At 37.9% G+C, this 24,326-nt stretch overlaps 1 protein-coding gene across 1 annotated transcript in view; it reads left to right on the top strand.

Moving 5' to 3' along the window:
* Positions 1-19,980, top strand: part of LOC127861130 (inositol 1,4,5-trisphosphate receptor type 1-like) — a 169,175-nt gene extending 149,195 nt beyond the window's left edge. The window contains 11 exon segments of the mRNA XM_052399507.1: positions 2,150-2,254; positions 4,935-5,127; positions 8,498-8,620; positions 9,076-9,248; positions 10,600-10,764; positions 11,561-11,759; positions 12,555-12,629; positions 12,953-13,080; positions 15,304-15,469; positions 16,695-16,855; positions 18,031-19,980. Of these exon segments, the coding sequence (XP_052255467.1) occupies positions 2,150-2,254; positions 4,935-5,127; positions 8,498-8,620; positions 9,076-9,248; positions 10,600-10,764; positions 11,561-11,759; positions 12,555-12,629; positions 12,953-13,080; positions 15,304-15,469; positions 16,695-16,855; positions 18,031-18,282 (1,740 nt within the window). The 3' untranslated portion in view covers positions 18,283-19,980.
* The last annotated feature ends 4,346 nt before the right edge of the window (positions 19,981-24,326 follow it).

The following is a 24,326-nucleotide window of genomic DNA, read 5'->3' as shown; positions in this document are numbered from 1 at the left end:
ATGTACATGACAGACTGCCTCTACTTACATGCCCCTCTATGTTAATGTACATGACAGACTGCCTTTACTTACATGCCCCTCTATGTTAATGTACATGACAGACTGCCTCTACTTACATGCCCCTCTATGTTAATGTACATGACAGACTGCCTCTACTTACATGACCCTCTATGTTAATGTACATGACAGACTGCCTTTACTTACATGCCCCTCTATGTTAATGTACATGACAGACTGCCTCTACTTACATGACCCTCTATGTTAATGTACATGACAGACTGCCTCTACTTACATGCCCCTCTATGTTAATGTACATGACAGACTGCCTCTACTTACATGACCCTCTATGTTAATGTACATGACAGACTGCCTTTACTTACATGACCCTCTATGTTAATGTACATGACAGACTGCCTCTACTTACATGACCCTCTATGTTAATGTACATGACAGACTGCCTTTACTTACATGACCCTCTATGTTAATGTACATGACAGACTGCCTCTACTTACATGCCCCTCTATGTTTATGTACATGACAGACTGCCTTTACTTACATGCCCCTCTATGTTAATGTACATGACAGACTGCCTTTACTTACATGACCCTCTATGTTAATGTACATGACAGACTGCCTTTACTTACATGACCCTCTATGTTAATGTACATGACAGACTGCCTTTACTTACATGACCCTCTATGTTAATGTACATGACAGACTGCCTCTACTTACATGACCCTCTTATGTTAATGTACATGACAGACTGCCTTTACTTACATGCCCCTCTATGTTAATGTACATGACAGACTGCCTTTACTTACATGCCCCTCTATGTTAATGTACATGACAGACTGCCTTTACTTACATGCCCCTCTATGTTAATGTACATGACAGACTGCCTTTACTTACATGACCCTCTATGTTAATGTACATGACAGACTGCCTTTACTTACATGACCCTCTATGTTAATGTACATGACAGACTGCCTTTACTTACATGCCCCTCTATGTTAATGTACATGACAGACTGCTTTTACTTACATGCACCTCTATGTTAAGGTAGCGCATCCGCAATGGGCACATATCCAACTATAATCTATGTATTATTTTCTTAATCAACATTGTTTCACTGAACTACATGCAAATTTTTAGTTAGGCTTTCCATGATTTTTGAAAAAATATACTGATTTTTTCAAAACCACCCCCACACTGGGCTTTTCTCCAGTTTATTTGCACCTCTGAGGTATATGAAAGTTCCATAATTCATCCAGATTTCCAAATATGGGCATGCAGTTGGTGTGTACAGATCCAGTAAAGGTGTTTAAAGTTTAAACAATATGAAATAAGTATTCTGTTACAGACATTTATTTTTAAAAACTTGTTATCTATGGAAGAGTGCCATGAAATGTAAGTGGTTTCATCCAAGTAGAAATTAGGGTTGGTTGAAAACAAAGAGTCATAAAATTCAAAATAGTATCATTTAAGTAATATTTTGAACTGAGTTTTTATAGATACACTATATACAGCAAAAATACCAAGAAATAGAGAGATTTACCGTTTACTTTTTGAAATAAAAATAAAAAAGCAACATGCATGATTCGTATTTTCAGCAGTAAATCACCCAATTTAGCCATAACGTTTTAATTAAAAAATTGAAGAATGTGCATAAAAATTGCAACATATTTAACAATAAACATAGCTTATATGCTATATTAAATCAAATTATGTAAGAAAAGAAATAAAACGCGCCGCAAAAAGTATGCGATGTCGGCAGGATTTGAACCTGGGCCTGAAGATCCCAAAAGATTTCTAGTCTATCGCCTTAACCACTCGACCACGACAACTTCACATTGTTAAGAGCTTAAATTAGATATAAATAAGTAAACGGTTAAAAGGCTCTGGGATCTTTGAAGAAATCGCCAAGTCATATTTTTCAGATGATATTTCGATCAAAGTCAATATTTATTGTATAAATACTGTGTTATAAAGGAATTACGTAAACATATATCAAAATTCGAAGTTTGAAAAAAATAAAATTTATCTCTCGGAAATAAACGATCATTGAAGATGGCAATGATCGTAAAATAATTCGCGGGAAATCGTTACGGGTGCGCTACCTTAATCTACATGACAGACATGTTGTTTGCAGCTGTCCCAGCACAACAAGGACCTGGCTGCCCTACTGAAGCCCTGTGGGGACCTGTATGGAGACCAGGCACTCGAGTTCTATGCCAAACACACGGCACAGATAGAGGTATGCCAAATGCACGGCACAGATTGAGGTATGCCAAACACAGGGCACAGATAGAGGTAAACTAACCTGTATGGAGACCAGGCACTCGAGTGCTATGCCAAACACACGGCACAGATAGAGGTATGCCAAACACAGGGCACAGACAGAGGTAAACTAACCTGTATGGAGACCAGGCACTCGAGTTCTATGCCAAACACACGGCACAGATAGAGGTATGCCAAACGCACGGCACAGATAGAGGTATGCCAAACACATGGCACAGATAGAGGTAAACTATTCCAAACACAAGGCACAGATAGAGGTAAACTACACTTAAGTGGAAAACCAGACATTTGGTTTACAGAGTAACTTCCTTAACTCAAGCATTGATAACAAAACAATGACCAACCTAGCAGGAATATTTGCTGAGTTGAGTTTTCAAAAAAAAATGAAATTGATAATAATAAATCACATGCTATTGAAATGAATAGATTTATGTATTAGTGCGGAAACCAAATGTTTTCTGTTAACAAAATTAGCTTAAGTCTTTAATGCTTTCCCTTGCAGCCAAGTATCTGGCTTGATCCACCATCTTGGTAACATAATTTTTTGCACCATTGCTTTACGGTGTAATAAAAATGTTCCCAGAAACAAATAGTGTAATCATATTTAAGAAAATGTACCATATAGGAATACTGAAAAAAGATTGAGTTGCAGCAATTTCAGTTGGGAAGGGTAACACACACATTTGTGTGTGGCCTAGAAAGTACAGTCTACTCTTGTTATCTTGACATCCGATATCTCGATATTCTCCATATGTCGAAGTCAGCTCAATGTTCCAACTTTTTTCCTTCTTTATCTATTATATTAATAAATATCGTATATCTCGATTTTCGTTATGTCTCGAAGTGCTAATAACTGTCCCAGTGTCGGAAAATGTGAGAAATTTTTTCTTTGATACTTCCTGTCTCGCTTCGCCCGGCTGCTCCCGATACTGTGCGGTAGATAATTGATCTGTTAATTGCCGCACGTGTGTAATGTCATTAGCCATTTACATGTGAGTAAGGCCTGCCACTTTGTCATTTTAACTGCAATAAACTGCAACTAATACATAGCCTGTCGAAAGGCCAAAAGACTAATTGTTTTTACAAACAAAATTCCAAAATGCATTGAGTTATATTTTTTCGTATATAAACTGTCGCAGGTTACATTTTGGATTTAAATGATCGCCCGTGTCTATGTGCTGCTCTGTTATTGCATGACAATTGGTGGGAATGCTAATACAGATAATAAAGATAAGACTCAGAATGGCTTTTCATTTTTAGCTCGACTGTTATATATGAAATCCTACTCACCCCGGCGTTCCCATTAGCTTTAGCGTTAGCGTTCAAATGTTAAAGTTTGTGTACTACCCCAAATATTTCCTATTATCTTTGATATATTGCTTTTATATTTGTCATACTTCTTTACCAACATGACCCCAATCTATAAACAAGAGCAGACAACTGTATCAAGCATTTTGACAGAACTATTACCCCTTTTATACTTAGAATATGCATATTATTGATAAATCTATGTTAAAGTTTGCGTACCACCTCAAATATTTTCTATTTCCTTTGACATATTGCTTTCATATTTTGCATACTTCTTTACCAACATGATCCCAATCTATAAACAAGAGCAGACAACTGTATCAAGCATTTTGACAGAATTATGGCCCTTTTTATACTTAGATAATTGAAAATTTGCTTAAATTGCAATAACTTCTTTATTTATGATCACATTTGATTAATACTTTGACAAAACAACACTTACCTGACATACCACAATGCACTCCACCCAAACCATCCCTGATGCCCCATCCCAGAATCCCCCCCCCCCCCCCCAAAATAAAAACAAATAAATTATTTTTTGTTCCCTTATTTTTGAAAGATCATCTATTAAATGACCACACACCCACATTATACCCCCTCCCCCCCCCCCCCCCCCTCCTCTCCATGATGGCTTACGTTATACTGTCAAGCACTCGAATAGTCAAGCGCGCTGTCCTCTGACAGCTCTTGTTATTTTATCCTGTACATGTACTAACAATCGATGGAACTTTGCATTTCAAACTACAAAATGTAAATGTACAGGTCAGTATTCCGGAACGTGATTTACGCATGTTCAGATGGAAAACCCTCGTCTTGATTGGACATCAATTGCATCATAACTTTAAATAGCAACATAACCGGATGTTTACTCGACAGTTTAGAAAAATGATTACCGCATGTGTTCATGCAATTCTGTAACACTTAAAACGTCATTTTAAGCATTTAAATAGCAAATTTAATCATGCCTCGTAAAAACGCGTATATATAAGGTAATAGATAGGGTAGTAGGTAGTATTATGCCACACGGTTACGGCTTTAGTAAGACCACTTAGCAGGTATTTAGATGTTAAAAACAAGGTTCATTTTCGTCTCATTTTTTCTTTGCAAACACCTAATCGGATATCTCGAACTCTTGTTATCTCGATAATTTTTCTTGTTCCCGCAGACTTCGAGATAACGTGAGTAGACTGTATTTGTGTTCACATAATTTCAGAACTTTAGCCAATCTTTCCAACTGTCAATATGGACAACAGAATAACTCAAGTTTTCATGTAACACTGGTTGGCTGATGAACATTTTACATTGCTTGGTTGATGATCATATTTCAGATTGTGCGTCATGATCGCACCATGGAGAAGATCGTGTTTCCAATCCCGGAGATCTGCGGCTTCCTCACAGAGGAGACAAAGGTACATGTGTTCAACACAGCAGAGAGGGATGAGCAGGGCAGCAAGGTGGCCGACTTCTTTGAGCGTGTTGATGACATCTACAGTGAGATGATCTGGCAGAGAGACCTACGTGGTAGGTACTTATAGAGCAGGCAACTGTAATTAGCTCATTATACCCCCACAAACGAAGTTTAGGGGGTATAAAGGAGAGGAGTGAACTTGTCTGTCTGTCGGTCTGTCTGTCGGTCCATATTAAGTGTCCGCTCTCTAATTCAAGTAGTTTTCATCCGATCTTCACCAAACTTGGTCAGAAGTTGTATCTACATGATGTCTAGGCCAAGTTCAAACATGGGCCTTGCCGGGTCAAAAACTAGGTGACGGGGTCACTTAGTGCGTTTTAAACATTCAGCATGTTGTCCGCTCTCTAATTATACCCCCACAAACGAAGTTTAGTTTTCATTCGATCATCACCAAACTTGGTCAGAAGTTGTATCTAGATGATCTTAAGGCCAAGTTCGAACATGGGCCTTGCCAGGTCAAAAACTAGGTCACGGGGTCACTTAGTGCGTTTTAAACATTCAGCATGTTGTCCGCTCTCTAATTCAAGTAGTTTTCATCCGATCTTCACCAAACTTGGTCAGAAGTTGTATCTAGATGATGTCTAGGCCAAGTTCGAACATTGGCCTTGCCTGGTCAAAAACTAGGTCACTTAATACGTTTTAGACATTGAGCATGGTGTCCGCTCTCTATTTCAAGTAGTTTAAATCCGATCTTCACCACACTGGGTCAAAAGTTGTAACTAGATGATGTGTAGGTCAAGTTCGAACATGGGCCATGCTGGGTCAAAAACAAGGTCACAGGGTCTCTTAGTGTGTTTTAAACCTCACCATGTTGTCCGCTCTCTAATTCAAGCAGTTTTTATCCAATCTTCACCAAAATTGGTCAGAAGTTGTATCTTGATAATGTCTAGGGCAAATTTGAATATGGGTCATGCCGGGTCAAAAACAAGGTCACGGGTCACTTAGTACGTTTTAAACATCACAATCTTCTCTGCTCTCTAATTCAAGTAGTTTTCATCCAATCTTCACCAAACTTGGTCAGAAGTTGTATCTAGATGATGTCTAGGTAAATTTTTTATATGGGTCATGCCGAGTCAAAAACTAGGTCACAGGGTATCTTAGTGCGTTTTAAACCTCACCATGTTGTCCGCTCTCTAATTCAAGTAGTTTTCATCCAATCCTCACCAAACTTGGTCACAAGTTTTATCTAAATGATCTCTAGAACGAGTTTGAACATGGGCCATTCTGGGCCTAAAACTAGGTCACAGGGGTCACTTAGTGCCTTTTTTTAACATTCATCATGGTGTCCACTCTCTAATTCAAGTAGTTTACATCCGATCTTCACCCAACTTGGTCAGAAGTTTTATGGAGATGATCTTAAGGCCAAGTTAGAACATGGGCCTTTCTCGGTCGAAAACTAGGTCAAGGGGTCACTTAGTGAGTTTTAAAAATTGAGCATGGTGTCCGCTGTTTTTTGTGAAGACGACATGCAAAATATTTTGTGTCAATGTGGCATGTGGGGGTATTTGTCACGTTTGTGACAAAGCTCTAGTTAGATTTAAAGCAATTATACATAATAACTATTTGTACATTTTTAATCATTTTATTTGTGGATGATAATAAATAAGTTGGCAATATCCTTTTCTTTTTATGGTGCTTTTTAATAGCATGATACAAAGTTTCTATTTATCAGAAAAATAGGGTCATTTAATCTTGATGCTGATATTTTAAAAATGGCAGTCATTAAGTGTTGTATTTATCTTTGGTTTACTATTTAATGTTATAGTAAACATTAATTCCTGTAATTGCACAACTTACATCATTTTTAACTCGGCTTTTTGGAGAAAACCCGAGGTATTGTCATAGCCAGCTCGTCGTGTCGTCAGCCGTCCGACGTCAGCGTCGTGCTAAAACCTTTACATTGGCTCTAAAGTCAAAGTCCTTCCACCTACAACTTTGAAACTTAATATGTAGATGCACCTTGATGAATTCTACATGCCACACCCATCTTTGGGTCACTAGGTTAAAGGTCAAGGTCACTGTGACCTTTAACAAAAATTTATAAAAAAAATAATTCTGAAAAGCTTTTATTTATTCAAAACGGCACCCGTTATGCGGTGCTCTTATTATTATAGCCCCCTTCGAAAAAGAGGGGGTATATTGTTTTGCTCATGTCGGTCTGTCCACCAGATGGTTTCTGGATGATAACTCGAGAACGCTTAGGCCTAGCATCATGAATCTTCATAGGTACCGGTACATTGATCATGACTGTCAGATGACCCCTATTGATTTTCAGGTCACTAGGTCAAAGATCAAGGTCACAGTGACTCGAAATAGTAAAATGGTTTCCGGACGATAACTTAAGAATGCTTAGGCCTAGGATCATGAAACTTCACAGGTACATTGATCATGACTGGCAGATGACCCCTATTGATTTTCAGGTCACTAGGTCAAAGGTCAAGGTCTTAGTGACTCGAAATAGTAAAATGGTTTCCAGATGATAACTCCAGAATGCTTACGCCAAGGATCATGAAACTTCATAGGAACATTGATCATGACTGGCAGATGACCCCTATTGATTTTCAGGTCACTAGGTCAAAGATCAAGGTCACAGTGACTTGAAATGGTAAATTGGTTTCCGGATGATAACTCAAGAATGCTTACACCTAATATCATGAAACTTCATAGGTTCATTGATCATGACTGGCAGATGACCCCTATTAATTTTCAGGTCACTAGGTCACAGTGACTTGAAACAGTAAAATGGATTCCAGATGATAATTCAAGAATAATTAGGCCTAGGATCATGAAACTTCATAGTTACATTGATCATGACTGGCAGATGACCCCTATTGATTTTCAGGTCGCTAGATCAAAGGTCAAGGTCACAGTGACAAACAAAAAACATATTCACACAATGGCTGCCACTACAACTGACAGCCCATATGGGGGGCATGCATGTTTTACTAACAGCACTTGTTCTACATTGCGACTTGTAACCTGAATAGTTAGTTGGTTGTATTTGGTGTTACTTCACTTCAACTGCTTTAATCAATAAAAGCATATAGATGGAGTTCTACCTGCTGTATTTACTGAAGGTGTACTTTCAATCATATTCCATACCTGTTGTTCAATTGAAGGTATTCTATCCATCCCTATTCTTCACCTGCTTTTTTTTAATAAAGGTATATTGTCAATCATAGTTCATACCTTGTTTTTTCAATCCTATTCCATACCCGTCATTTCACTCAAGGTGTGCTATCAATCTGATTCAGTACCTGTTACATTATTTTAGTTTACCTATCAATGCTATTCAGTATCAGTTATGTTTTTGTAGTTTTTCTATCAATCTTATTTCATGCATCTCATTTTACTTAAGGTGTGCTGTGAATCATATTCAATACCTGCAATGTAACTGAAGGTATTCTATAATGCCTATTCCAGCCAACCCGTACCTGTCCTGGTTCAGCAGTCACATGTCCTTCTGGGGAAACATTGCCTTCAACTTTGCTGTGCTACTCAACCTCCTGGTGGCCTTTTTCTACCCCTTCCAGGACAGCAAGACAGGGTAACACATCACCTTATTTATATGCTACCTATAAGTACTCAATACATCTGCTGTAGATGATGAACATATGGATAAATCGCCCCCTTGGTGCAAAAAGGTACCATGTGATATTGAAATTAGAAGGCACATGGTACCTTTTTGCACCAATGGGGTGAATTATAATACATCAACTCATTCACACAATCCGTTTTATATCTTCGGGTTTTATGCTTGTAAAAATATGAGATTTTGTAAGGGAACATCATTCATTCAAAACTTTAACGTTTGCATAGAGTAAGTGTGATTTCGAAGTTTTGTAGTTGAAGTAAGATGGCATATGAAACCCACAGCTGTGATGTTACCAACACTATAGCTGTGTAACCAACACTTTTGCAGTGTAACCCACACTTTTGCATTATAACTCACACTATAGCAGGGTAACCCACACTATTGCAGTAAATGAGTCATGTTTCAGAGCTGGACTCGCGCCTGTCTGGTCTTGTTTGGACTCTGACCCTGGTCTCCCTGGCGCTGGTCATCACCATAGCAAACCCATCCAGCATCATCACTCTGATTGGTTCCATCATTCTACGGATGATTTTCAGTGTGGGAGTAGAACCTACCCTCTGGCTGCTAGGAATGCTCAATGTGAGATGTGTAAAAGTGTGCTATGTGATATGTATAATACTACATGTGAGATGTGTAAGATTGCTTAATGTGAGATGTATAATACTACATGGTCAATGTCAGATGTTTAATAGTGCTCAAAGTGACATGTTTAAGAGTGCTTAATGTGAAATGTATAATACTGCATGCTCAATGTGAGATGTATAATACTGCATGCATAATTTGAGATTTGTTTAAGGGCTCAATGTGAGATGTATGATACTGCAGGCCAAATGTGAGATGTAAAATACTGCATGCTCAATGTGATATTTGTAAAGTGTCATCACTGATTAGCCTGTGCGGAATGCACAGGCTAATTTGGGTCGACACTTTTTGCACATGCATTAAACCCCTTTTTCACAGATCACGGCCCAAAAGTGATAAAAAAAAATCAGTTTTTATTGCATTTATCTACTGTCCACTCTCGTTATCTCGACATCGGATATCTCGATATTCTCCATATGTCGAAGTAAGCTCAATGTCCCATTTTTTCCTTCTTTATCTATATAAATAAACTTCGCTTATCTCGATTTTCGTTATGTCGAATAATTCAATATGTCGATATAAAATTTTGTCCTGAGTCCCGATTTAACATGTATTTACTGTGGTTTATCTTGAAGTGCGAATAACTTTTCCAGTGTCAGCAACAGGTGAGAAACTTTTCCTTTGATACTTCACCGTCCCGCTTCGCCGGCTGCTCCCGATACTGTGCGGTAGGAAATTGAGCCATTAATTGCATCAATGATCACACGTGTGTAATGTCGTTAGCCATTAACACTTGATTAAGGCCTGTCACTTAAAGTGTCACTTTAACATCAATTAACTACAATTAATACACAGCCTGCCGAAAGGCCGAAAGACTAATTGTTTTTACAAACAACATTCCAAAATGCATTGAGTTATATTTTTGCGTATATACACCGTCGTTTACTCAACAGTTAAGAAAAATTATAACTGCATGTGTTCATGCAATTCTGTAATACTTAAAACGTCATTTTAAGCATTTAAATAGCAAAATTAATCGTGCCTCGTAAAACGCGTATATATCAAGGAAGAGAGTATTATGCCACACGGTGACGGCTTTAGTTAGATCACTTAGCAGGTATTAAGATGTTAAAAACAAGGTAAATTTTCGTCTCATTTTTTCTTTGAAAACGCCTAATCGGATATCTCGAACTCTTGTTATCTCGATATTTTTTCTTGTTCCCGCCGACTTCGAGATAACGAGAGTGGACTGTATATAATCAGGGACTATTGTTTATAAACTCTTAGCTTTGAACAATATGATGTTGCTATACTATAACTCTTCAACATTTACCCTGTCCGATTTTAGGTGATCAACAAAGGCATCTTCCTGATAAGCATGATGGGTAATCGAGGGACGTTCAACAAGCCATGGCGTCACGTGATCACAGACTTTGGGTTTGCGTACCACACTGCCTACCTGATACTGTGCATTCTGGGGCTGTGCGTACACGAGTTCTTCTACAGCCTCTTGGTGTGTACTTCTCTCATTAAATGTCCGTTGTGAGTGTTGCTCTGGGTAAACTGGCCTTAATGAAGTTGCATTAATTGTTGGCCCAGATTAGCATATACTGTCTGCACAGGCTAATCAGGGGACACTCTGCATTAATGGTATTTTTTGTTTAAGGTAAGTGTCTTTTTAATGCTGAAACCAGTTTAGGGGGAAAGCGTCATCTCTATTAGCCAGTTAGTACTACACAGGCTAATCAGTAATGACACTTTATGCAGATGCATTTAGCCCCATATTCCCAGAGTGAAGATCATATACAAATGTTACTTTATTAAGGCATGCATGTTGTGCTCAACTTTATGGCAGAAAATCTTAACATGTTCTGTTATAACTGTACATGTTTTAAATCTCTTCAATTCTTTTATCGCTGGTTTTTCCTTGAAATGAATAAACTGTCAATCCAATATTAAGCGCTCCTTATAACGCCATTCTGTTAACCCTTTCTCACTCAGAAGCAAAGTGAAATAGGCTATGTGCAAACCGCATAAAACCAGAACATTGCGAGTTACTCGCAGTCTGTTCATGTTTTATGCTGTTTGCTGCTCATCAGTATGTAATGGTTGGAAATGAAGCCTTTAAAGTTTGAATCAAGTAAGAAAGGTCTTTAATTAGATGTAACTTTCTAAGGGATTACAAATGCGTAAAAATACGTATCTAAGTGTTAAAGGTTTAGTAACATGGTTTCTTGGCTTGGTATCTTAATCAATTTATATTGGAGTTGCAGTGAAATTTGTTTGGATGTACACTGCTGTGGTTGCAGATGTTGGATGTCATCTACAGAGAGGAGACCCTGATCAACGTGATGAAGTCAGTGACGCGGAACCACCGCTCCATCCTGCTCACCGCCTTCCTCGCTGTCATCCTCATCTATCTCTTCTCCATCCTCGGCTACATCTTCTTCCAGAACGACTTCCTCCTCGAAGTGGAGCCACTGTCTGCCATCTCTGCGCAGGCTAATGGTAGGACTGGCCAAATCTTAGCAAAGCATAGACCATATCATATCATAGGACACCCCATATCACAGCAAAGACCAATCCATATTACAGAATAGGACTGACCATATAACAGCATATCACAGACCATATGATAGCATAGAATCCATCTGAGACTTTTATATCATTGTTGGCTCGTTTTGGGAAACTCGGCTTAATATATGTTTGTAAAGTGTCTTCCCAGATAAGCCTGTTCAGCTGGCACAGGCTACTCAGTAACGACACTTTCAGCATAAACTGGATTTTTATCTAGAAAGTATTTTTTCAACAAACAATTGCATTAACACTTTGCATGCTGGGAAATTTGTCGTCTGCTAAAATGTTGTCTGCTGTATTTCTAAAATTAGCATTTTCTTCGATTTTTTTTCAAAGAATACTATATCAGAATAGCAAACAGTTTGGATCCTGATGAGCGCCATGTCCTGTGGCGTCTTATCTGGATCCAAACTGTTTGCAAAGGCCTTCAAAATACGGTTCCAGCACTTAAAGGGTTAGAGCGAGAAATTATTTTCCCAGATAAGCTGGTGCAGACTGCACAGGCTAATCTGGGACAGCACTTTACACACATGGTGCAGACTGCACAGGCTAATCTGGGACAGCACTTTACACACCTGCATTCAGCCCAGTTTGCGCAATACGTATGGATTCTTTCGAAGTTTCACCAGTATAAAATGCAAAGTTATGAGTTATAATGTAATGTACTTTGAAATAAATGTTCCACTATTTTGTCATTAGTCTTTGACAGTGTCTTTGTATGCGTAGTTGAGACTGAGACATGCTCTGCTGGTGCTGAGAATTGCTCAGAGACTGCAGTCAACAACTACAAGCCACCTACAGGTGTTTGTCTTCATTAACTTACTTGTTAAGTAAATGTGAAAATATTGGCATAGTATTTAAAATTTAGATTATATTTAGCAAATGTAGTAAGAGTGTTGTGGCAGGCTTTGGTGTTAGTTTAACTGTGTTCTTTTGGAGTAATTTGTTTGTTAATTAAAAAGTTTGATACATTTTTAAGGTCATTGTATCCATATGATGAGATACTAATAGAGTCACATTGTTAAAAAAAACACAATGCAGGGCTTTTGTAGCTGTATGTATTAATTGCTGATTACTTTGGTTATATAGTAATTGTGTTTTACTAATGAATTGTGTTCCTTCAGATGACGAGGCAGAACCAGACAGGCAGAGAGCCTGTGACTCCCTGGTCATGTGTATACTCACCACTCTCAATCATGGTCTCCGTAATGGAGGGGGCATCGGAGACATACTGAGGAAACCCAGTGCTGGGGTATATATTGTAGACATTTTATGGCCAGCATCGAAGAAAGTGGCAAATAGCAGTCAAACTGTCTGTTCATCCTTCTGTACCAGTCAGTATTCAATATCTGTCCCAAAATTCCTTTCTCAGCCATAACTTTGTCATATATTGAGGCGTTTTATGCCCCCGGATCGAAAGATCGGGGGTATATTGTTTTTGGCCTGTCTGTCTGTCTGTCTGTCTGTCTGTCTGTCTGTTGTCTGTCCTGTCTGTCTGTCTGTCTGTCTGTCTGTCTGTCTGTCTGTCTGTCTGTCTGTCCTGTCCTGTCTGTCTGTCTGGTCTGTCTGTCTGTCTGTCTGTCTGTCTGTCTGTCTGTCTGTCTGTCTGTCTGTCTGTCTGTCTGTCTGTCTGTCTGTCTGTCTGTCTGTCTGTCTGTCTGTCTGTCTGTCTGTCTGTCTGTCTGTCTGTCTGTCTGTCTGTCTGTCTGTCTGTCTGTCTGTCTGTCTGTCTGTCTGTCTGTCTGTCTGTCTGTCTGTCTGTCTGTCTGTCTGTCTGTCTGTCTGTCTGTCTGTCTGTCTGTCTGTCTGTCTGTCTGTCTGTCTGTCTGTCTGTCTGTCTGTCTGTCTGTCTGTCTGTCTGTCTGTCTGTCTGTCTGTCTGTCTGTCTGTCTGTCTGTCTGTCTGTCTGTCTGTCTGTCTGTCTGTCTGTCTGTCTGTCTGTCTGTCTGTCTGTCTGTCTGTCTGTCTGTCTGTCTGTCTGTCTGTCTGTCTGTCTGTCTGTCTGTCTGTCTGTCTGTCTGTCTGTCTGTCTGTCTGTCTGTCTGTCTGTCTGTCTGTCTGTCTGTCTGTCTGTCTGTCTGTCTGTCTGTCTGTCTGTCTGTCTGTCTGTCTGTCTGTCTGTCTGTCTGTCTGTCTGTCTGTCTGTCTGTCTGTCTGTCTGTCTGTCTAGTCTAGTCCTGTCTGTCTGTCTGTCAGTCAGTCAGTCAGTCAGTCAGTCAGTCAGTCAGTCAGTCAGTCAGTCAGTCAGTCAGTCAGTCAGTCAGTCAGTCAGTCAGTCAGTCAGTCAGTCAGTCAGTCAGTCAGTGTATGTGTGTGTGTCACAAAACTTTGACCTTGGTTAAACTTTTATAAATTTTGCAATATTGAAGATAGCAACTTCATATTTGGCATGCATGTGTATCTCATGGAGTTTCACATTTTGAGTGGTGAAAAATAAAGGTCAAGGTCATCCTTCAAGGTCAAAGGTCAAATAGCATTGTTTTTTTCTTACCTAAAACTTTAACCTTCATTAAAGTTTGGTCATAACTTTTTGAATATTGAAGATAGCTACTTGATATTTGGCATGCATGTGTATCTCATGGAGCAGCACATTTTGAGTGGTGAAAGGTCAAGGTCATCCTTCAAGGTCAAAGGTCAAATTTATGGCTTCAAAGCGGCGCAATATGAGGCATTGTGTTTCTGACAAACACATCTCTTGTTAAGATAATTTTGCTCTTCTGTACAGCCTTATAAGATGATGTGGCATGTAACTTTTGTCTTTCTACCACAAAGGTCAAGGTCACTTAGATATCATAACTTTGCCATATATTGATAGATTTAAAATACCTCTGCACAAATGCAAACCATAAGAAGGCATTGCGAGTAAAACACACGTCTACCTCAAAGGTCAAGGTCAAACTTAGAGTTCAAAGGTTAAAGTTGGTTAGACAGCTTAGCCAGACAATAACTGTGTTATTTGTCATGATGTTTAAAAAAACTAACCTCTAATGACCAACTTGAGGAGATGACATAGGTACGTGTAACACCTGTGTCCCTACCTTAAAGGTTATATTAACGTCACGCCTAGAGTTAAAAGGTAAATAATAACTTAACCGAAAAGACAATCAATTGGAGACTGAATGTGGAGTGTATTGGCCGTCTTATTGGCTCATAAGTCAAGGTCACACAAGGTCCAAGATGAGCAACTTTTTTACATAAACAGAAGTGGGAAGTTTTGGCATCTTTGCCCCAGGGGCAGATATTTGGTTTGATAAAAATTGACACAATATGTGGGAAAAAAAACAACATTTTAATTTTCCCAAACTACCATGAAATGTTAAATTGTTTATCTTTTTAAGATAAAAGATGTGAAGATTACCTGTAAATCAAGATCTTAGTAGCAAAATTCTGTGTGAAAATCCATCTTATTGATATTTGTACAACTTTAGTGTAATGTAAAGTATATGCTCACGTCCTGACATTCCTGGTGTTTCAGGAGCCCCTGTATGTGGCCCGGGTTGTGTACGATCTTCTCTTCTTCTTCCTCATTATCATCATCATCCTTAACCTGATCTTTGGTGTCATCATCGACACCTTTGCCGACCTCAGGAGCGAGAAACAGACCAAGGATGAAATTCTGCGCAACACATGCTTCATCTGTGGTAAGCACTCTATAGGGGTTCATACTAGCAAAACATGCTTCATTTGTGGTATGCACTCTGTAGGGGTTCATACTAGCAAAACATGCTTTATTTGTGGTAAGCACTCTATAGGGGTTCATACTAGCAATACATGCTTCATTTGTGGTACGCACTCTGTAGGGGTTCATACTAGCAAAACATGCTTCATTTGTGGTAAGCACTCTATAGGGGTTCATACTAGCAAAACATGCTTCATTTGTGGTACGAACTCTGTAGGGGTTCATACTTGCAAAACATGCTTCATTTGTGGTACGCACTCTGTAGGGGTTCATACTAGCAAAACATGCTTCATTTGTGGTAAGCACTCTATCGGGGTTCATACTAGCAAAACATGCTTCATTTGTGGTACGCACTCTGTAGGGGTTCATACTAGCAAAACATGCTTCATTTGTGGTAAGCACTCTATAGGGGTTCATACTAGCAAAACATGCTTCATTTGTGGTACGCACTCTATAGGGGTTCATACTAGCAAAACATGCTTCATCTGTGGTAAGCACTCTATAGGGGTTCATACTAGCAAAACATGCTTCATTTGTGGTACGCACTCTGTAGATGTTCATATTGGCGAAACATGCTTCATTTATGGTTTAGCAATCTAAATATGTTCATATGGGCAAAACATGCTTAATCTGTGGTAAGCAATCTATAGATAATGATATTGAAACACATTCTTCATTTGTTTGAAGCACTCTATATATGTTGAAATTGAAACACATTGATAATTTGTGTCAAGCACTCTATAGATTTTGATATTGGCAAAACATGCTTCATATGTGGTATGCTTTCTATTAATGTTGATATTAAAACACGTGCTTCATTTGTGTTAAGCACTATAGCTTTTTGAAATTGAAACAGATGCTTCATTTATGTTAAGCACTTCATAGATGTTGATATTGGCAAAACATGCTTCATCTGTGATAAGCAATCTATAGTAGATGTTGATTTGATATTGAAACACATGTTTCATTTGTGGTTAGCAATCTATAGATATTGATATTGGCAAAACATGCTTGATATGTGGTAAGCAATCTATAGATGTTGATATATTGAAACACTTATATATTTTTTATTAGCCTGTGAGTACAGCGCAACTTAATACCCAGGGGGGGAGACACTTTACGCACATGCATGAAAACCCCCTTTTCACAGACCATGGCTAAAATTATTTGTTTAACATTTATTTCAGGCTTGTCTCGTAGTGCCTTTGACAATAAGTCTGTGTCCTTTGAGGATCACGTGAGGTATGAACACAACATGTGGCACTATCTCAACTTCATAGTGCTGGTGAAAGTGAAGAAATCTACCGAGTTCACTGGACCTGAAAGCTATGTGTCAGAGATGGTCAAGGTAAGACCACAGGGGAGTTATTGAAGCTTTTATTTGCTGTCTATTAATAGAGATGTCAGAGAAAATCAAGTAAGACCACAGGGGAGTTATTGAAGCTTTTATTTGCTGTCTATTAATAGAGATGTGTCAGAGATAATCAAGTAAGACCACAGGGGAGTTATTGAAGCTTTTGTTTGTTATCTATAAATAGAGATTTGTCAGAGATGGTCAAGGTAAGACCACAGGGGAGTTATTGAAGCTTTTATATGCTGTCTATTAATAGAGATGTGTCAGAGATAATCAAGTAAGACCACAGGGGAGTTATTGAAGCTTTTATTTGTTATCTATAAATAGAGATTTGTCAGAGATGGTCAAGGTAAGACCACAGGGGAGTTATTGAAGCTTTTATTTGCTGTCTATTAATAGAGATGTGTCAGAGATAATCAAGTAAGACCACAGGGGAGTTATTGAAGCTTTTATTTGTTATCTATAAATAGAGATTTGTCAGAGATGGTCAAGGTAAGACCACAGGGGAGTTATTGAAGCTTTTATATGCTGTCTATTAATAGAGATGTGTCAGAGATAATCAAGTAAGACCACAGGGGAGTTATTAAAGCTTTTATTTGCTGTCTATTAATAGAGATGTGTCAGAGATGGTCAAGGTAAGACCACAGGGGAGTTATTGAAGCTTTTATATGCTATCTATAAATAGAGATTTGTCAGAAATGGTCATGGTAAGACCACAGGAGTTATTGAAGCTTTTATTTGCTATTTCATGTGTTGTGTGTATCTTTCTTATGTTGACTTCCAAACAAAAGTAAGGCAAATATGGAAATGATGGAATTAAGAAAATACATGTATTTAAGATTAGCTTCAAAATTAAGAAGTTTACCTTGTTCGGAACTATATGTGTGGCCTTCTGGTGAAACTGGGCAAAATGCATGTGCGTGAATTGTTGTCCAAGATTAGCTTGTGCAGTCTTCACAAGATAATCATAGACAAAACTTTTTGCCTCAACTGGATTTTCGTTTAGAAGAAACTAAATTTAAATGAAAAAAAGGCAGAAAGTGTTCCTCTGCAGACACTTGACATATGCATTAAGCTAAGTTTTCCCAGAATGCGTAACACAGCTCATATAGCTATTCCTTTACAATGAGACTAGTTCTCTATACCTAAGCTCTGTTTCCCTACTTCAGGGCAAACTGCTTGACTGGTTCCCTCGTATGCGTGCGATGTCACTGGCAGCAGAGGAGAATGACGGGGAGCAGAATGAGATACGGACGCTGCAGACTCAACTTGTCTCCACCACACAGCTGGTCACGATGCTCTCACAGCAGCTCAATGAGCTCAAGGAGCAGATGACTGAGCAGAGAAAACAGAAACAGCGCAAGGGCTTTCTGCATACAGCTACCACCCTGCCAAACCTTCTCAACAACATGCAGCAGTGACAGTCAACCACCCTGTCCAACTTTCTCAACAACATGAAGCAGTGACACTCTACCACACTGTCCAACCTTCTCAACAACATGCAGCAGTGACACTACCACCCTGCCCAACCTTCTCAACAACATGCAGCAGTAACAGTAAACCACCCTGTCCAACCTTCTCAACAACTTGCAGCAGTTACAGTCAACCACCCTGTCAAACCTTCTCAACAAAATGCCGCAGTAATAATTTACATGCTTGGAGCTGCATACGGTGTGGGTGGGATCTATGTGAAGACTTATATTTCTTATCAATTTTTTTAAGCCTTACAAATTTTTATTTCTTTTGATTTCTATAATATTTTCATGCTTTAGTTGATTTTGCTTTAGTGTGTTAATGCGAAAAATAGTTTTGCTGTAAAAAAAAACTGACATTTAAATCTTTGATCTTGACTCAGTTTGTCACATTAAAGTGACAGCGACTCGTATTTGTCTTTTTCTATACTTGTTGATATTTGAATGACCTACATTTATACAAATTTTAAAGCTATTTTCTGTGGTTGTTGATTGACCATGTTTGAATGGCGATGTAAGTTACTTCTTAAATAATATATCTTGTTATAGTTGATCAAATTTTTATTTAAAAAAATTAAATTTAATATTAACATTTATTATCAAACAATGTATTTTGGAACAATTGAATTATATTGTCTTGTTTTTTTTGGCCATTGTGATTTATATGTAATATATGTGTTATAAGACTTTATATTGAATACTTGATTTGAATTATGCGTAGGGAATATTGCAGGTACATAACTGTGGTGTTCCGATGGGTTTTATCACACGAGTTTAGAACAAACAGTAGGAACACTACAGTCATTAAATATTCCATTTATTATATACTATTATCTTCTGGCAATGAAAAACAACAACAGAAGTCACAAATGCTACTCATTATGTATTAGTGTGATTATAAATGTAACCTTATACTGAACTACGCAAATATTTACATGACGTCATTATATCGTCTGTTTTGTTGTTGAAATCGTTTAATACAAAAACAAATTTCTCTCAGTTAGATATGGAAGTCTTCTTTATTCAATACCAAAATAAAAGTACAACAATGTTTAAGTGATATCATCCATAGGTATATTAGAAATGTGTGTATTTATTTTTGTTGTATTAACCAGTTACATAATATGTTTTGCCCTCTTGAAGTGTAATGTTTAGTAATTCGAATCTCTCCAGGTTAAAACTGTTCTTTGTCTACTGTTTGTACATATCAGCGACTATGTTCTGTAAGTAGCAATGTCACAGTCAGATTCAAGAAGCAAAATTCAGTTCTTGAAATGTAACTAGTCATACCAGCACACGAACCAAACAGACATGTAGTAGTATATCAATACCAGCACACAAACCAAACAGGCATGTACTGGTAAATCAGTACCAACACTCAAACCAAACATAAGTATACCATTATATTGATACCAGCACACAAACCAAATAGACATGCACTGGTATATTGATATCTCATGCTAGACTAGGCAGTGACTATGAACTGTTTGTTTGATAAGTTCTAATGAGTGTTGTTATGTTCTTTACCCTGTGATCCTTTCATTTAAAAAATATATTGAACTTCATTTCCATATTGTATTTACTTGTGATCGGTGCTAAATTGTTCATATATATATATGTATACAAATATAAAAAATATATAATGCCTTTGTCTTTTTATTTCTTATTTAAATCGTCTGATTACTGTAACATGCTAATGCCCATGAATTAAAATTAAGTATGCCCATAACAAATACCTAAAGCAATTAAATGAAAAAAATGTTCAACAGAAAGGGTTAAATAAAGTTTTTTACATTTTGCTGAAAATAATTTTAAAAATTTGTGTTTGGCTCCATCAAAGTAGTTGTAAAGCTATGAAATTGACGCGATTTTCTTCATCTTTTTATGGTTATGTGATTTGCAGTTTTAACGAGAATGTAAAACTTTTTACACGCACATTTTGGTTCTTTTCGACGAAGATGTTGACAAACAAAAACAGAGTACAAGAATTTTAGGTTTTGTAATATCTTGTTGGGGTTATTACAGAGACGTATTAAGGTGTGGGGGGGGGGGGGGGGGGGCTAGGGGGGCTAAAGCCCACCCAGCTTGCTTGCTTGATACGAGTTTTTAACAAATGAGCCCATTAAAGTTTCAAACATGTCCACTTGTGTTTTTCCTGTCATATGCCCCTAATTGAGCCATAAACAGCTGTATATTTGTGTGATATAGCCCTCTTGCATGTGTACAGACGATTTAACATTCGCCAGCGAAACTGCACGCCTCATTTACTGTAAGTGATAAACTGCGCTATTTGATTGGCTGTAGAAGGTATATTCAAAAAATGAAATTCATCGATACATTTAGCTATAGGTAAATGTTTACAAATGGCTGCCGCATGGGGCTTGTGAAAAACAATATTTCAATGTGTAGCAATTAAAGAGATTAGACGAATGCAATCGAAAATCATCATTAATTTTTCGGTAAGTTTCTTTGATGAATTTTATTGGTATTAGCTCTTGAGAGTGATAATTCTTTGAGCTCTTGCCAGTGAAATTCAACAGCACTCTTAATGAATGGCAATTAATTTGTTTGTGTTGTGTTTTTTTTTACAAATTGGGCTAACTGCTTTGATGTTCATCCATAGTTATTGAAATTAAAAAGGACTCGAAAATGAAGAATTACTTTGCTAGTATGAAACTATATCATTGTCAAAATGAAACCCCAACAGGCATCACTTGAATCCATTTGGAACACGAAACAAAAAAAAACTAATGAACCAACTGAAAATGAGTCTGTTGCTGCTATCAGATACTTTCCAAAAAAAATTGATTGTGTTCAAATTGTACTTTTTAATTTATGAAAAGACATTTTATTGAAAAGTTTGAAGTCATTAATTATCTTCGATTACTTTATCTATTCATAAAGACATGGACATTAACATTTGCAATGTTGCACTGAGTTTGCTCGGAAGCATCCTAGGCGGATAGATCTTCCTGACATCATGTCCGAGTTGTAGATTGTTACCAGTGATAGTTCTAAGATATATATGAATTATCTAAATGATCATTTCTGAGAAAGTACATATATCATAACATTAGTTGAATAGCTTGTAAGAACATACCTGTGCATAGATTTTCTTGTATTGTTTTTGTTACAAAATGACATAACATTTGATAGAACTTGAAATAAAGAGTGTTGCTTAAAATGTTATTTTATAATTTGTAAAAAGGTTTATCAATGACTTTGCCTTATTTAACAGTTTTTGACAAGGTATACATAATATGATTACAACCAAGTTTGATAAATATACACCCATCCAACAGGGTGACCTAGAAGGATATCCAACAAGGTTAAATAGGAGGTCCACCCATATAACACTGTTAAAAAAATCTGGTCATAAAGATTATGTATCGCACCACTTTAGTGGTTTGAGAGACATTTGATTTACACCTGTGTGTCTGACACACTTGATGTCTCAACTCAAGTTCTTGTTTGATTTCCATGCACTTTTATCATACAAAATGCTGATTAGATAGAAGGAAATTGCATCATTCCAAGGTGCCATTTAAAATGTTTTTCGACAACAGGACCCCCTGAACTACTTCTGGATACGCCTCTGGTTAAGTATGAGACGAAAATACTCTTTCTCTCTTTCGCTCTCCCCCTCTCTCCCTGTCTGTCTGTCTGTCTGTCTGTCTGTCTGTCTGTCTGTCTGTCTGTCTGTCTGTCTGGTCATGTATGGATGTCGGTAGAGGAGCGAGAGAGATAGAGAGAGAGAGAGAGAGAGAAGAGAGAGAGAGAAGGGAGGAGGAGAGGAGCGTATCTAGCGAAGAGAGCGAGGACGAGCTAGAGCATCTATCTGGATGGTCGGCAGTATCGGATGGGTTGGGAGAGAGAAGGGAGAGGACAGAGAGGAGTTAGGAGAGAGATGAGAGGCGAGAGAGATAGAGCGTATTTTTGCTATCTGAATTTTCGTCTCTCTCTCTCTCTCTCTCTATCTCTCTCTCTCTCTCTCTCTCTCTCTCTCTCTCTCTCTCTCTCTCTCTCTCTCTCTCTCTCTCTCTCTCTCTCTCTGTCTGTCTGTCTGTCTGTCTGTCTGTCTGTCTGTCTGTCTGTCTGTCTGTCTGTCTGTCTGTTTCTCTCTCTCTCTCTCTCACCCCCTTTCTCTCGAGCACGTTGGTAACAAAGGCATTCGACGAGTTTGCTGAAAATTCAAACCCAACCCGTGTCTTGATAACACCGTTGCGTTGACAACTGTTAAAGAAGTAAACGCCGCATTTGTGACGATTTATGTTTAGAGGCTTCGTGACGTTCTTGTTGCGCATCTGACGCGCTTACCTCACGAAAATGCATGGCGTGTTTTAACTCCTTCCCCATCAGAATCAGGGTGAAAATGTATTTTGCAACCAGCATAAAACCAGAATAGCCTGCGAGTAACTCATAGTCTTTTCGGGTTGTATGCTGTCTGCTGGCCATCAGTATCTTAAGGTTGGAAATGAAGCCTTTAAAACTTGATTCTAGTAAAGAAGATTTTAAATTTTAGTTAGATTTTCGAAGGGACTAAAACGCATAAAAGTGCGTTTCTAAGGGGTAAAGGGTAAATGAACATTCGCTTTGCCGACTGTTTTTGTTACCCTGATAGAGGTAACAATGTGCTCATGGATACGCTCCCGTTTGCGGGGCAATCGTTTTATTTATATTTGTATAAATTGAATAACTTGAAGAAAAAAATCTCGGAAACTCCAAAGCCCAAAAGTGTGGTATTTGGTACGTAACATCGCCTTGCAGCTCTCCCGTTGTCACTTGGTTCATATACATTTAATTAGCATAATAACTCGTCTAACTGTATTCAACTCGTTTTGGATTCTCTGATGCAATTGTTTCATGTCAATGGTAACAATTTAAAATGCCGAACCTACATTTTTTTGGTATTTCGCGATTTTGATACTGTGCAAAGCGGGAAATCAATGCGCATATATCCCCAAAATAACGAATTAGTTAACCAATCGCAACAGCTAAAAAACATCATGTGATGTAATGACGAACCGCAATTGGTTGAAGTCAAAATGACGAAGCTGCAAAAAAATGTTACTTCGGCTTTTTGCGTGCTAAATAATACATACAAGTATCAATATAACCATGTATTTTTAAGGTAAATTGACGAAACATAAACTTTTGCTGATAGAATAATTCAATGATGTACATTTTATAGCATTGATGAACGCAAAAAGAGATCAAAATAATAAAAAATGTTGAGGCCTTAACTTAGTAACTTGTGGCCACAACTCATAGCTTGTTCCTACAACTTATTAAGTTGAGGTCTCAGCATAATAAGTTGTTCCTTCACCTTAATAATTTCTGGTCGCAAGTTACTAAGCTGAGACCTCAACTTAATTAGATGTGGAAACAACTTACTAAGTTTGGACAACAACATAGTTTAACCAATCAGATAGGCCGTTTCATCTTTACTAGACACCTGAGTGTAGAGTGCACACTGGCATAGTTCAAATCTTAAAATTTGCTTGACCTTTGTAAAAAAATAGTATTGATGCACATCGTTTTTTGGATGTTTCAGTATTTTTTTTGGAATAGCTAGTTTTGCAAGCCCAAACAGACTATCGCCGACTCTTTAGTCATTTCTTATCCGACACTCATAAGAGTGTGTGGTGTGTTGAACTAGACATATATTATACACATTAGAGAATGTACCAGCGAGTGACCGCCACTTTTAATTAACCTTGTTTATGACAACTGCACGCCATTAAATCATACACCATTGACTGTGTGTGACACATTTACTGTTAAATTAATCAGTTTTCAGCTCATATGTTTAACAGCAATTCATGTAGCTGTAAAATATGTATTGAATTGTTGTGAATTAATCAGTTTCAATCGCGCAGGAGGTTTTCGTGCGTAAACATTGACCTTTACATGGTCAGTGTGTGTCGGGCACTCAACGCCTGTTCCAAGGGTTCTCTAAAATAACAATGTAAACATTCGTGTTTATATACAGT

The sequence above is a fragment of the Dreissena polymorpha genome, chromosome 1 (genome assembly GCF_020536995.1).
Source record: "Dreissena polymorpha isolate Duluth1 chromosome 1, UMN_Dpol_1.0, whole genome shotgun sequence".
Lineage (NCBI taxonomy): Eukaryota > Metazoa > Mollusca > Bivalvia > Myida > Dreissenidae > Dreissena > Dreissena polymorpha.
This window is presented reverse-complemented; position numbering and strand designations above follow the sequence as displayed.